The 15,017-nt window shown below is 38.2% G+C and overlaps 1 protein-coding gene across 2 annotated transcripts in view; it reads right to left on the minus strand.

The window, feature by feature from the left end:
- sbf2 (SET binding factor 2) overlaps positions 1–15,017 on the minus strand; it is a 108,062-nt gene that overhangs the window by 76,635 nt on the left and 16,410 nt on the right. For both annotated transcript variants that reach the window (XM_063475334.1, XM_063475326.1), the window contains exon 2: positions 14,420–14,505. In XM_063475334.1, the coding sequence (XP_063331404.1) occupies positions 14,420–14,505 (86 nt within the window). The remainder of the gene's footprint in view (positions 1–14,419; positions 14,506–15,017) is intronic.

The raw sequence follows: 15,017 nt of genomic DNA on the forward strand, positions 1-15,017 counted from the left end.
AAGCTAAAAATTAGGGGGTGGATGATTTCAAGGATTTTCCTGTCAGTGTGACTGCAAACACTATGCAAATCAAGGTAAAAATTTAGTTTGATGTCCCATTAAGGCATTAAATAAATCACCACTAATATCACATAAATATTAATTGTAATCATTGTCTCTATGTGCATAATGAGCATGTGGGGGAGGGCTACATTAATCAGGAGGAGGATATTACTGTTTGCTGTTGTGATTTCCTCTCTTGAACTTTTTATTCTGCCGGTGCCGTGTAGAGACACGTGAGCCTGTATATGCATATAAAAACAGATGGACTGAATAATTGTAATGGGCCTTATTTTTAAGGTTTTAAAGCACCAAATTACTACAGGCCCTTTTTTTAACCCAAGGGTAGGTAAACATGGTTGTTACGGTTATCTGTAAAAAGTAAACACGAAACATCAAAACACATTTCTGAGCACATGGAGCGATGCATGAAAGAGCAGGGTAAACAGCTTTATCCTGATGTTGTCGATCAGTACAATGGCCGTCCAGCTCAGAAAGATAATAGCAGGTGCTTCCTCCACTGCCTTGTAGGGGCCCTGGCTAAATATCAGTACTCACCATAGGTTCTGCTCTCACTTCTGCCGTCCTCCAACCACAACATGTTTTGTTCCTCTCCTAACTATACACTAATGCAGTGCGTGGAGTAAATGCAAAACTGCGAAGTACATGTCAGTGTGTTTAAGTGTGCATGTGTAACACAGAGGTATCTAATTAACTTCCCTGTGAGTAACACAAGAGCACACATGCCAACAAAAGCTTCACAAAAGTTTAACTGTGACAAAAACATGATAAGGGTTATTGTTTTAGAAAATAATATGTTACTGCAAGGTGTCCTATTGAGAAGATTATGCAAGAAAAAAACAAACTGTCTCACTCATACAAAACCTTTAAAAAAAAAAAGAAAGAAATAAACTTGCTACAGAAGGTCTGGTGTTGTTCTCCAAAAACAATAAGAGATGATATCTGTGACGTACTTCAGATGTGGTGACCAACATCTCCTTTTCTACCCAAGCAACCGGCAACCTCTGGGGCTGAAACGTGAAAGCAAGGTTGTAGGGTTGCCAAAACATGCACCGTCCATATCCTGTATGAGGTTTTATGGATAGTGATGATACTATTCGGTCAAGTGCAGGCACAATATGAGATGGTGGGTTGTGGGTTAATGGTAATATTTATCCTCCTTTATACCAGAACAAAATCAGCTGGTAACCGTTCGTTTGAATGTGGCGAGTACATCCGCAAGTTTGGTTTTATAGTGAAGATGCTGTATAAACTGTGGGTGTGACCATTCAACCATGCTCCCTACAGGACATGCAGCTCTTAAACCCACAGAGACTACCAGAGTTTATCAACCACCTAGCAGAGCTATGCAAAGAGCCCTAAAGTCTTCCTAGGCTACAAGAAAAAAAAAAGAATTCATTAGTGCAACATATTATTCTGTGACTGGAATTAATCTTTTCCCCTTAGTTTTCAGTATTTTTTCACCTGAAATTTCAAATATGTTCAAGTTCAGAGCACAGGGAGTTCATATTATTATAGGAATATTTTGCTGGAAAATCATGTTTGAAAAGCACAACGCTGAGACTGATTTCAGAAGTTGGGTCTGTACACCTGCACTCCTGAGAGTGCTAGAGAGATATTTCAAAGATAAATATTTAAGGCACATAAGTAGAATTCACAAGTGAGGGGAAGTAAGGGACTCTGCAGTTATAAGCTATGTCACCAGCCACTGGTGTAGTCATCATCAAGTAGTCATTCACATATTTACTAGCAACTTTCATTCACATGTAACCACGTAGGGGAATGTTTGGAGCAAGCACGTGGGTGGTTCAGGATACCCGTGGTATCCCAAAACTGGCACCATTTCACTGCTATTGTTTTTGCTTAGGTCCCAGTGGCACGTGAGATTGTTATTAACCATCATCACTTTCATGTATTGTTTGCTCGGAAGGAGGCTTTCCATGTTATTCTCAAACTTGAAGTCGATTAGGAAATAACATTTCTGTTAAGTGGACAAGTCAAAAAGCTCTGCCTGTATTTTATCTAAAAGTATGTGTGCTGTCCTGTGTACCGTGGCTCGATTTCATCCTGTGTATTCCCATTTCCTGGTTAGCTCATATCATGGAAAGTCCTGCCTGCTTGACAACTCCAGCTTTGTTTCCTGATGTGTTTAGCTTCACTGGCACATAAAGAATTGATTACTCATCTGTGGATCTTCCTGATGTACACATGGTCCCATTTTCCCGCTAGCTGGAAGGGCTTCCTGCTATTTGGAATGCACTGTTTAGTTTCTCTCTCATAGTTTTACAAACATCAGAAGACTGACGTGCAGCGCGACACGTCACACATGAGCCAATCCATAAGGTGATATAATTAGGTTTCATTCTTTCATAAGTCAGTTATTTGGCAATAAGCCTAAATCGGACTAACAAGGCCTGCTGATTATGAACAATGCAGTAAAGCTTTGTCATGTTTTGCTTATCCAACCAACAGAGAGGTTAGATAAATGACCCCTCATAGCTGAAAGGGTGAGTCTTCTCTCAAGTGAACTGAACTTGACCTAAGCCCAGATGCTAGGAGGTTTAACAAAACAGCTTTGGTGTTCTGGTTAGATATGAGACAAAAAGCTTCAGTTATGCTTGGCTAAAATCTTAAACTTTAAGACACTTGATGCATTAAAAGAGATTTTTAAGGCATTAAAGCAGAGTACGCTTCTTTCATTTGTGCTTATTATATTGCCTAACCTGTAGAGCTGGACATACATATATGACATAGATATCACTATATTGGGTGCTATTTAATAGATCATTTTTATTTTATATACTATATTACCATAGTTGGAATATTGAATATTCTTGAACAATGCTAAACAAGTAATCATGTTTTTGTGTTTTTAATCGACTATATTTTATCAGTAAAAAACATTCTAGGGCTCTCGTTCTAATCGCTGTGTGTGCACTCATGTTACCTTTCCTGTGAAGTGTCTTTACTTTTATCTTGGCTCCTAGATGGGCGGAGAGGCTATGCAACATAACACTGGACAATCAGTGTTAAATTGCATGCAAAAAATGGCATGCAATTTTTTTGATAACTCTTCTCAATAACAGTTTCTATCGAGACACTTTGTGGCAGATATCTTAACCTCAATACGCTGCACTACAACTGCAGCTTAGTGCAGGTAAACGAGTCACTTACTTCCCATAAGGGTCGAGACTGCTGCTTCTTAGAGGGAGTAAGGTTCACCCGGCATACCACTGTTATCATGGCTGAGCACAGTGCACACCTCTTATGCTGTACTCCTTTTGTTAAATTCTTTTTATTCATGCACAAAAATTGGGTTTGTTGTCTTACAAATAAATATTCAGCCTCTTTATCATATCATATTATATCAAGGTCAGATTTTTCTTAGCCATATTGCCAAGCTCTATGAGGTGAGTAGAACTAGCAATACAGTTAATATTGGTCTTATATATTTCAGCCACAAATAACAGTCAAAAGAAAACAACGAGTATGGGAGGAGTTTACTTCGAAAATCAATTCCAGATTTAATCTACGAAGGTGGTTGCTATTGTTTAGTCACTGTAAAGCACATCTATATGATTCTGCCAGTTGAAAAACACTTCCATTGAGGGTTTTTTTTTTTTTTTAATTTTTTAGATGACAAGAAAACAAATACTTACAGTGAACATTTTAACCTTAAACTGTTTGTTTGTGTGTTGGGTGATGTTGTAGCAGTACTTTCACCAGGAGGGTGTCTAAAAAATTTTAGGCTTCTTTTAAAGTCCCAACAACAACAACTCCACTGGATCAGCAGAGAAAAATCTTTTTTTCAGGTTTTTTGTCTTTTTGTTATAACAACAAATAACTTAAACACAGTTTAAGTTACTACTTTCTGTTTTTTTGTGCAGTGGACTAAATTTGAGTTTCACTATGATTTCAAGGAACATTTTTACTTAAAGGGGGGCGCAGCCCAGGTCTTGCTGCAGTCAGGTCCAAGACTTCGTCTTCCTGAGAATATCTCTAATTAAAACCATATTTTAAATTTCAGTTAGAATTTCACCATTTGTACTCTGGCCCAGTGGACATAAACTAGCCACACATGACACTTGCAGTTCACATTTTTCTAATAACTTGAGCATCTTTTCTGGAACTGAAGCCTTGTTCCTCATTACAGCAGGGATTTGGAGGAAAAGCAAGAGTTCAACAAGTTAAAGTTCTAGACAAGAGACATGACACATGTGAGTCTGGTCAAGTCAGGTCACATTCCTTTAAAGGAAGATGGGCCCTGAAGTTTAATGTTTGAACAACAACAAGCAGAGGAACAAAAAAAAAAAAAAAATCCCCCAAATTTGTAAGATCATATGCTGTTACAATACACGTACTTCTCCGCATTTGATGCAGGTACTCTGTGTGTTTACATTTACTGTATATGCCAAAGGAAAAAAATGCAGCCTTTTCAACAACAGAACACAGAGTACAGTAACCTTTCTCCAATTTATCCTAGTGTCTCTCTGTTATCAGCTAGCCTTGGATTAGCCTACTGTAGGAGCACATGTGATTTAGTGTTGTTTGGATGCAGGACACTAATTGCAATGCCTCAGAGGGCACCATATGCACTACAATTCCTACAACTTGTAAACTGAAACAAGGAATTTCCAAAAACACAAGAAACAAAAGTTCATAAAATAGCAGTTATACTTTTTAGAACTCAGTGTCGGAAGTTAGACCTTGTCTCAGTATCGAAGCATAGCCAATGCAAAACCACAGCTTGGTTAGACAAACTGATTTCTAAGATGCTTAGAAATCACAGGTGTAACTAGAGAGAAAAAAAGGGAAAAGTCAGTTGGAGTTTTTAAGGTAGGCTGTCACCGATTTAGTTTTGTTGCTAGTAAACCTTTCTTGATTTCAATCTTGGACTTTCAGAAGTATAACACCCTTCAACAAAAATAATTGAGGTATCCAGTTAATATAACACTATGTCTTGTGTTTAACACAGCAGATGATCAGAACTGACCAACTGATAATCTTTGCTCCTCAGCACCCACATCATTAGCTGCTACAGTGCATGCTGCCTTACTTAACGGATGCCTTATGTGGCTATCAGCTAATTACAAATAGCTAAACAGCTTATGTTAAAGTATGTACTGGACATGGAAGTTTATGATAACTGGGCTTGACTTCATAAAATTCCTCATAAAGACTGGGGTGTTGGTCTGTAAGATGCTTTGCCAAGTTTGTTGTGCTACTGTTTATGTGTTCAGCTGCTAGTGAGGAGAGGGGCTGAGTGTTAGCTACAGGCTTTTGGATTCAATACTGTTACAAATGAGTAAAGGAGTATCTAATCCGATCCGTGACTTTTTAGTATCAATTAGTAACAAAGTATCTTTTTTTTTGACAACCATCCTTGGTACATATACTGCTTAAAATGCCTATGGAATTAAGTATTTTCAGAGGTATGGTATTAGTATCACTAACCTGCAAAAAACCACTAAGTAACAAAGTAATGTGTCGTTGGGACAAATGTTAACCAAACCACAGGCTTGTAAAGGGGAAAAAAGGTTAAAAGGTTAAAACTGTATTTGCTGCAATAACTCCACATCCCAACATTTGAAAGCGCCTGACAAAGTCATTTATATCATAGTTACTTGATTTATTCATTCCTACTTTTTAGCCTAGATGTGCTGCATATGCTGCATATCCTGTCAACAGAATTTTCAAGGACTGTTCTGAAGAATGAATTTAGGTTTACCACTGACCACTATATTGGGTCAGTGGGATAAGAAAATTCAACTTTGGGCAAACAGCAGAGACGTAGAGTTGTGGAGAGATGAGGAAGACTAACACTTCACCTCAGCGTGACAGACCGACCCTCGTGTCAATCAAGAAAACATCTAATTTTAGTTTTAAGGACCACGAAAATGCATACCAGAGATGACTCAGGCTAGTGTGAGACCATAATGTCGTCTGAATATTTATTGTAATGCTACATCTTCAGGCACTTTCATGCTGGCTTGACTGATTGGGACACTGTAGGCGCCATTTGTGTACATGTCTTTCATTTACCAATTTAAGGAAATTATTGCTGTGGAAAGTATTAGTACAATGCAATTAAAGCCAAGATTAAATTAATTGTGGAAAATGGGAAGAAAAAAATGCCCCCTGAGGTCACGATAATTATTTCAATCAGTCAGAAACCTAAAACAATAAAAATGCACACTGAAGCACATACCAGGGCTGGGACACGCAAATATTTTTATTATTTAATAAATTATTTTAAGGAATAAGCAATTGTTACATCTGCCGACAATCATTTCTCGTTAACTGACTAATTATTTCAGCACTAAATTATATAGCACTAAAACTTCACTTTGACCTTTTGCATAAAATGCAGAGCCCCAACCTGAGCGCAATGTGGTGAGCCCTGTGCCTAGCACATGATCAAAGGACACTGATTTGAGGCTACATCTTCTGAGGAGATGCTTTGTTTTCCTACCGGGAATTACAGAGGAGACAGCAGGAATGAGTCTGTTGACAGAACATTGTCCGCAGGCTACATGTAATAGACTCACCCTCATGTTCAACACTGAACTTTGTGGTGCTTAGGAATGTGTTTGACCTCTCGGGCATAGTTGTTAAGATACTTCACCTCACTCAACAGACATAAACAGATGGAAAGCCAAGTCGAGCATAAACACAAAGACCTATCCATTTCTATTCCACAGTGTATTGTGTATGTCACTCTCAGGGGATGATAATGTCACTTGAGTTAAAGTATTATATAAGAGATTGTTTATGGGCCTCTAAATAATTTTATTCAACCAAACTAATACCAGGTGGCCAAGTCAGAGATCAGCCAAAAGTGGGAAGATAAAAAAAAGAAGATAAAGTGTATAAATAAAGTGACGGGTCACCACTCATTGCAAGAACAGGTTTAGTGCACCTTGACAGTTATCCTGTGAAACTCTGTTGAAGGGATTCTTCTGAAAGATATTGGTGTTTTGATGCTGCAGTACTCCAAAATCCAAAATTAGGTGCTAATCTGGTCACTTTGGAGGCCATAGCATGTGCTAGAATACGAACTCCTCAAACTATTACGTGACCTTTCATACACTGTGGATGGTGGAACTGTCCTTTTGTAAGAGACCAGTCCCATCAGCCTAAAAAATGCATAATTGAAATGAGGTAATCACTCAGTCCTTTTTTTTTTTTTTTAAATGGCAGCAACCCTTCCAACTTGACTGGTCTTGATTTTGTATTCTCTTTGATTGGATTTTGCCGTGTACACAAAACATAATGATTTGTACATGCAGGACTGTGCAAAGTTCTTGAGCCGCCCCTGATTTCTTTATATACTGCTAGGAAAATGCAAGTGATCTATTCAAACATCCGAGAGCATAAATGGAAATAAAAAACACAAAAACATCATTTGTACAATTCTAAGGAGCCTGAAAGTCAATATTTGCCGTGACTTCTTTTAATCTATGACGCAGCTTAAATTCTTTTAAGTAAGCTTTTTTTGGGCATTTTTTAAAGTAGTCTTCAGGAATAGTTCTCTGGGTGTCTTGAAGGACATCCAAAGCTCTTCTTTGGATGTTAGCTGCCGTGTGTTTGGGATAATTGCTATGCTAAAAAAAATAAAGCAGTTGCTAATCAGACCCTTTCCTCATGGTATCACATGGTGGATCCAAATCTAACATTACTTTACTGCAGTTCTACCTACCCTGCAACTCTGCAAGTCCATCAGTTGTGACAAGATTAGGGCTCAAATTGTGATCATAAATATTTTGTACTTGTAAATCAGACTGCGTAGCTGTGAACTGAGTTTTATAACCTTGTAAACCAAAATATCTCAAAATTTTATGTTTGTGCATCCACAGATGAGAGTTTATATCTGTGTAAAAAAGATTTGTGTTCGTGAAAAATATTTACACAAGTTACAATTTTTTTGTTAGGTCTGTTTACAGATACAAAGGAAAAAACTACGTGTAAAACTTTGTGCTCAAGATCCCTCACTTGTGTGCGAGTTTCAACTTGCAAGTACAAATTTTGACCAGATTTTTCTTCCTTTCAGCTGATTGGTCAATGTCCGCATGTCCTGCTCTCACCGCTAACTAGAGCAAAGCTCCCCAGCAGCACTGGCTGGAATGCAGTTGCAAACCATGACAGAGCCTCCACCATGTTTTATAGATAGCTGCAGACACTCACTGTGTTATCTTTGGCATTTTTTATAGATTAAATAAAATACATGGGAATAAACGATGTGTTGTTACACTTTATTACTAGCAGGGATAGAACTGGTTCTTTGCTAAGCTGCCTGTTATGTGTAGACACAACACTGGTTTATGCATTGAGTTAGGTGCCTTTTTTATGCTTGACTGACCTTCATAAGCCTGGAAACCTGTTGCTCAAGAAAACATTGAAACAAATTACCAGAACGTCTGTGTCGTTAGAAGCAAAATAATAACATGTCCTCTCTCTTTTTATGTCTGTCACCTTATACCGAGAATCTTGAATTTTTTTCTTGCCATGAACGTCATCTTACTTAGCAACAGATTTTTTTTTTTGCAGCCAGTAATGACATAATAATTTTTTTTAAACATGTGCATAATTAATAACTCATGATTGATATTTCAATTACAGTGAGCAGCCTGTATTCGTACCTGTTGAAAAGAGAAATAAAGGCTGTCTGAGTGGGATCATTATAATTGGTTTTAACAGACTTGATTTCTTTTATGTACCATTTGTACAACAAACAACAACAACAGAGAGAAACCTTTTCATCATAAACTGGCGCAGGTAGAAGACATGAAGGTTTTTAAGGTGAAATTTGCAGGCATAAATTACAACTTTAACCAGCACTTTGCACTTTAACCAGCAAAAGCAAGCTTGGACAAGCTTTTGTGTTTGTTGTTCACAAATAGATAGATCAGATCAAACAGCTTTAAGTCCATGTGGTTGTCTGACAGTGTAGACTTTACAAGTACTATTAATAGAGCCCATAAAACAAGAAAGGAAAGAGTGTGTCAGAAGCAGAAGGCTTTTTGAGAGGGAACAACAGAGGAAGAATAAAAAAAACTTAATTTGATACCAATATGGTGTCAACAACTGTGAGCAGCTTATGGCCCTTAACATGCACTGAGATTTAAAGGGTGCTTGCAATTAGACAAGCAAACTCAGTAGTTCAAAAATAAAACCAGACGGTCTTAATTTTCGCCAAAGTAATACTCTGACGGTACTGCTGCCCACCAGGATTAGTGCTGGGTAATGCTTTAACATCTTGAATATGACAGGTAACTACTTTAGTTTATGAACGAATAAATATTTAGTTAAACTAAGTATTTCTGGCACTGACCAGCAAGGGCTGCAACTATTAAACATAAAGTTAATTGGTAACACATTTCCCTACCTATTACTGTAAGACCAGGCTTTTTTTTTTTTTTAAATTGCCGATGAATAGGTCTTTTCCCTAGTTGGCCAGCGTCTCTAAACGCATGTCTAAAGCCACAAGAGGACCAAGTGGATAACTGAATATGTTGATGGGCTAGCTGCATGCAAGTAAATTACTCTAGAAATATGAAAATAAGCAGCCTTAGACTTATTACAGCTCACCACATTCATTTTGAACATAATAAACGAAAAATCAATAATCACATGGGGAGCCACATTAGCCTTCTGTATAATCATTGGATTCAGGTTAACCTTTGCATCGCTGTGTCAGTCATATTTACAACCTTCTGCTTAGCTAGTTTCTGTCACATGACGAGTCAGTGAAGTCCTTCACAGAAAAAGTTAACGAAAACCAAACATGAATTTGTTTCTACCAACAGTATTAGGGGAAAAAAAAAATTTTAATCACCCTATAAGGAAAAATTGTTACTTACTTCTGTTTATTTGCTAATGACCCAGATAGCAATTATCATTGCTGAAATTTGGTAAAATACATAAATAAAACATTTTTTTTGATTGCGAAAACTCCTAGGGGGTCCTAAAGTTGCACTACCTTCAAAGTTAGCTAATTTACAGTATAGCATGAGGATGTGCCCCGATTCTGAAAAGCGAGGTGATGGAAATGTACTAGGTGCACTGACCTCCATCTACAGACCTGGCTCATCCACACCAGATGAGTTCTTGGGCTGGTTCCTATCATCATCACTTGCCTGCAAAGATTAGAAACACATTTTTCCGAACGCAAGTTGTAAACGCTTTTTCTTGGTGCATTCCTCATCTGTGGTTATTTAGTCTGCTGGGGGCCTGTTGTGACCGCAAAATGCTTTTCGTGCTCAGCTTCATCCACTGATGTGCTCCTTAGTGTTTGTAAAAAGCAATTTTCTTTTTCATGGAGTGGAGAAAATCTGCAAATAATAATGGTTTACATACCAGCTCAAAACAGGGCCAAAATGCAAATTGCTGAGTGGGTCTGTTAAACACTATGGTGTATCTTCATTAAAGCTTCAAAGTTGGAATTTCAGTCATTTGGCCCCTGACCAAAGTTTGTCACACACAACATAGTAGGAAAGTTAATTTCTGGAACAACCCCCTCTTTCCTGTCCTTGCTTACCCCTCTGGGTGCTTTTTTTGTTTGTTTCTAATCAAGAAGATTTGAAAGACTTGAACATATGAATCCTATTCAACATGTTATTCAACAGTCCAAACTAAACTTGCAAATACTGTCATATTTTCGAAGTACAAAATGTGATTTTTGCAAAAAAATAGAAGTGCCTTTAGTGAGAAACATCATCCCTATGCTTTCTTTGCAAACTGGGGATTGCAGTATGTCTTAATTTGAGTCCAGGCTGACACATAATGAAGAAGCACTGGTGGGGATCACTCCGGAAAGATAAAAACTCACACACCCACACAAGCCCAAAAAGAATGCTATGCGGGTCCTCAGTGACATCTGGAACCACTAAACTAATAGATTCAGCTAAACGTGTTTCAGTGTTGCTATATTTAAACTCGATGAATCTTTGACGGGATACTTGAGGGATGATGCAGAGAAAACAGAGCCACCTTGGTTTCTTTTTCTCAGACGCACTTACAGTAAACTAGGGTTTGAACTCAAGAAAAAAAACCCAACTCGCCAGTCTAGACACATTCTCTTCATTTCATTTCTTGAACTACGCCAGTCACCGATGCCGTTTGTCAGCTTTGAGGAGCATTGTGCTTTGGTGCATGACACACGGTTGCTCGTATCTAAATAATGACTCCCAATGAGACATTCCTGTCGGCCACCAGCAGACTCAGTTAGTTACACAGGAAGACGCCTGCATGCCATTCAAACCGCCCACTCACAATATGTCCATTTGTGGCGGAATAACAGCCTCACTTGTCCTCATCTGCCTTATAAATACCGCTGCGTAAACAAAAGTCTGAATAATAGCGTCTCTTTGACCGTGACAGAGATCCCAAAGATTTCAGCTGCAGCCATAATACCTTACAGCCATCGTTTAATCAATGATTAAAAGATAAACAAACCTTTTTTCGTAAATCATCTAAAAGACGGAGACAGAACTGTAATGTTAAACTTTTAAATCTTTAAATATTATATGAAAAGAATAAATTATAAACTCCACTCCACAAACGACTCTATCATAGTGAAAAACTTACCTCATCTAAACATGACTTTTTGTGGAATGCCAAATGTTTGCTTAAACTAAGTTTATCTTGGCGTAGATATCTGACCCACATTATGCAACTTATGTGCGGTGAAGTTACAGAAGGGTCACAATTTAAAGGAAAAAACAAAACAAAAACAACAGAGTGTCTTAGCAAGGTGTCGATTGACCAACCCTGACAGAGCAGTTTTAATGCATCTTGGAATAAAGTATCTCCCTGAAACCCTTCCGGATGGCTGAATACCATTCTTCCACGAAATATTCAGTTTATTTGGTGTTTTGATGATGGCGATGGGGTGGAGAAAGCTGCCTAACAGATGTGGTCTAAAATCTTCCATAAGTGTTCAAGAGGGCTGAGATCTGGTGGCAGCAAAAGGCCGTAGCATGAGTCACAAGATGGGAAAAATACATGCAGATCCACACCAAAAAGCGAGGCAGGTGACGGGCTGAAATATGTATGAAACACACTGACAAGAGCAGAGCAGTTTTATATATTTATTGCATTTGGTAAGGTGTAACGTTTGGCGTCCACCTGCTCTCCATCAGAGGACAATCAGGAAGAAGTTGGTCTGATGAAGAGCATGTGTGCTCCAAACTTTACACCCTACCAAAATGCAATAAAAAGATAAAACCTGAGTTTTGCATGTGATTACAGAATGAGTCAAATATTGTAAAACCATGCAGCGACCTCTCTGGCCCCATTGATGTGTTCATCCTGGCAATGATCACTTTCATGACAAGATAACATAGAGTATTGATTTACAGTGATCTTTCCCTTATAAGGCAGGGGTCTCGAACCTGTGGCGCAGTGTGACTTTGACTCAAAAAAAAAAAAATTTAAAAAAAAATTGAGTGACCTGCAGCTGAACTTCAGTCAAAATTAAACTGAAACTGGTCAATATTTGAAAGTTTCACTATTATTTTAAGTTTTGAGGCTATATATTTTATTGATTATCAAAGGAGGCTACTTTTCATTTGACTGATGCCCGAAAACGAAGAAGTCTCAAAGTGGGCGGCATAGCTTTATTCTCAAAGTACCCCAAACAGGCTGGTAGTTAGGATTAACATTTTTAGTATTTTCAGTTCTATACTTTCTACAAAACCAACTTTTTATTATTGTTATTATTTTAAAACACATGGATCAACAATATTATACATGAGCTAAAACTTAATATTGTTTTGCAGAAAAAGAAGAAATCTGGCAACAAAGCTGTGCAACCGTCTGGTTGTTACATTCAAGTCAAGCATTGAGGAGAGCAGGCGCTGCCTCGGTGAAGTGAGAAAAAAAATGGAACAATGTACAGATGAGCTGGACAGCATCATGTGCAAGTACTGCGTTTGGATGCAAAGTCCTTTTGCTGTTTTCCCTCCCTGCTGGCTGCCTGAACCATTTAGCTTAGTCATTAAAAGCTTATCTGCAGTAGCTAATATAAATGAACGAAACAGATATAACGCAGGCGCTCGTGTCCTGCGCAGTAAGATACTGTTAACTGCTAATGTTACCCCAGAGATTGACAGTTTTCCCAGTGCTGAGAAGCAAATATTTGTTCATCCATTTCATTGTCCATATAAGGAAAACAGACCCCCAGTCACAGACCCCTTAGTCACCCTGCAAAAGAAAAAGTATCTATTCCCTTAACGTGACTTAACAGGAAGCTGGAGAGAGAATCAGAAATGGAGACCAGATAGCAGAGTGGGCAAAATGTGAAAAGGAGACGAAAGGGGTTACCCAATTAGTGACCGTGAAAACGGTTTAAACAAACTGGAGTAAACAATTTAGCTGAAACAGGAAATGCCAATATCTGATACACAAGCTCCAAAGGGCAAGAGAAAATTCCCTGGGGTGTCATCTGTCATCTGACTCTGAAAATACTTTTTTCCCAGTGACAAATGTTTCTTATGATGCAGCGCTTTACACAAAACACATTTCCTAACATTGAATCAGGAAGCATGCAGTGTTATTCAACAAGGTCCACCGTTAAACACGAAGTGGGGTCAGCACTTCAAACAGCACAATCGTTAATCACAACGACGATGGAAATATTTAGATACCAGTCAATCAAAATTAACTCTACCAAACAAAACAAAGCAAAACAAGTGTACACTAAAGGTGAAATATCACAGTTCTCTTAATGAGACGTGCTGTGGAGGTAGTGGTAAAAGAGGCCAAAGGAAGGGTCAAATTTCTAGATGTTTTCCCCCTCATTACTCATAAAAGCTCAGTTTATCTAAAATACTGCGGTGAAAATGCCTTTTTGTTGCGAGAGGTCAGAGGAGAATCGCCAGACTGCTTTTATGCTGACAGCATGGCAACAGTAACTCAAACACTTGTTACAACCAAAGTATGCAGAAGAGAATCTCTGAATGTACAACACATCAAACCACAATGAACCAGACAGCTTGTAGTAGCGGAAGAACAGGGAACTGAGGCTACGATTTCAAAGGGCTCAGCACAATAGGACAATTTAAAAAAAAAAAAAAGGGAAAATCTTGTCTGGTTTGGTGAGTCGATATTTCTGCTGTGACATTAAGACGGTAGAGTTAGCATTTGGTGTAAACAACATGAAAACATGAATCCATCCTGCCTTGTAACAATGATGATAGAATTTCTGAGCCATGTTTCCACCCCCTTGTTGCATCTATGCTACAAAGAATTAAGGCTAAATAACAGGTAAGTGTAAACCGGCACTAAGTGATCAAAACTTTTAGAACCCTTGAGCCCATTTTGAGTTGTTGTGAGTGCAGAAGTAGGTATCATGACTTGCCATTTCCACCCCCTGAGGAAAAGCTGTTCCCTCCCAGTCCTTTTTGGGAAATCGCTGAATTATCTTTCCACATCCCTCTCCTGAACCTGCAGGTAAAAGCAAAGACAAAGACTGGTCAGTCATTACAGAACACTTTTAGCGCATTAATATAGATTAAACAGGGCAAGGTTTAGTTTAATATTCACAGTGTAAAATTAATGTCCAAAACTCAAGCACTGTACAGCATCAAGAAGGCACACCCATGCTTTAATGTCAATATCAAAGAGGATCAACATCGCCAACACACAGGGCAGAAAAAAACCTTTAAAGAACAACGAATCAACTTTACATCGAACCATTTTTTTGTTTAGGGATGGATGCTTCTGAATGTAATCAGCAAGTGTAACCACACAGTACTCTACATTGTGTTTTAACAGAAGAAACTGATCCATTTTTTCCCCAAAGAGAACTTTCATACAACAAAAGTAACATATATTTATGAAAGAAATCCAGAAATAATCCACACACATACACGCGCACACACACATACAACTAAAGAACAGTAGAAAATTACGACAAAACCTTTATTTCATCTGGAGAAGTGCTAACTGTTTCAGTG

Source organism: Pelmatolapia mariae, linkage group LG1 (assembly GCF_036321145.2).
Source record: "Pelmatolapia mariae isolate MD_Pm_ZW linkage group LG1, Pm_UMD_F_2, whole genome shotgun sequence".
Taxonomy (NCBI): domain Eukaryota; kingdom Metazoa; phylum Chordata; class Actinopteri; order Cichliformes; family Cichlidae; genus Pelmatolapia; species Pelmatolapia mariae.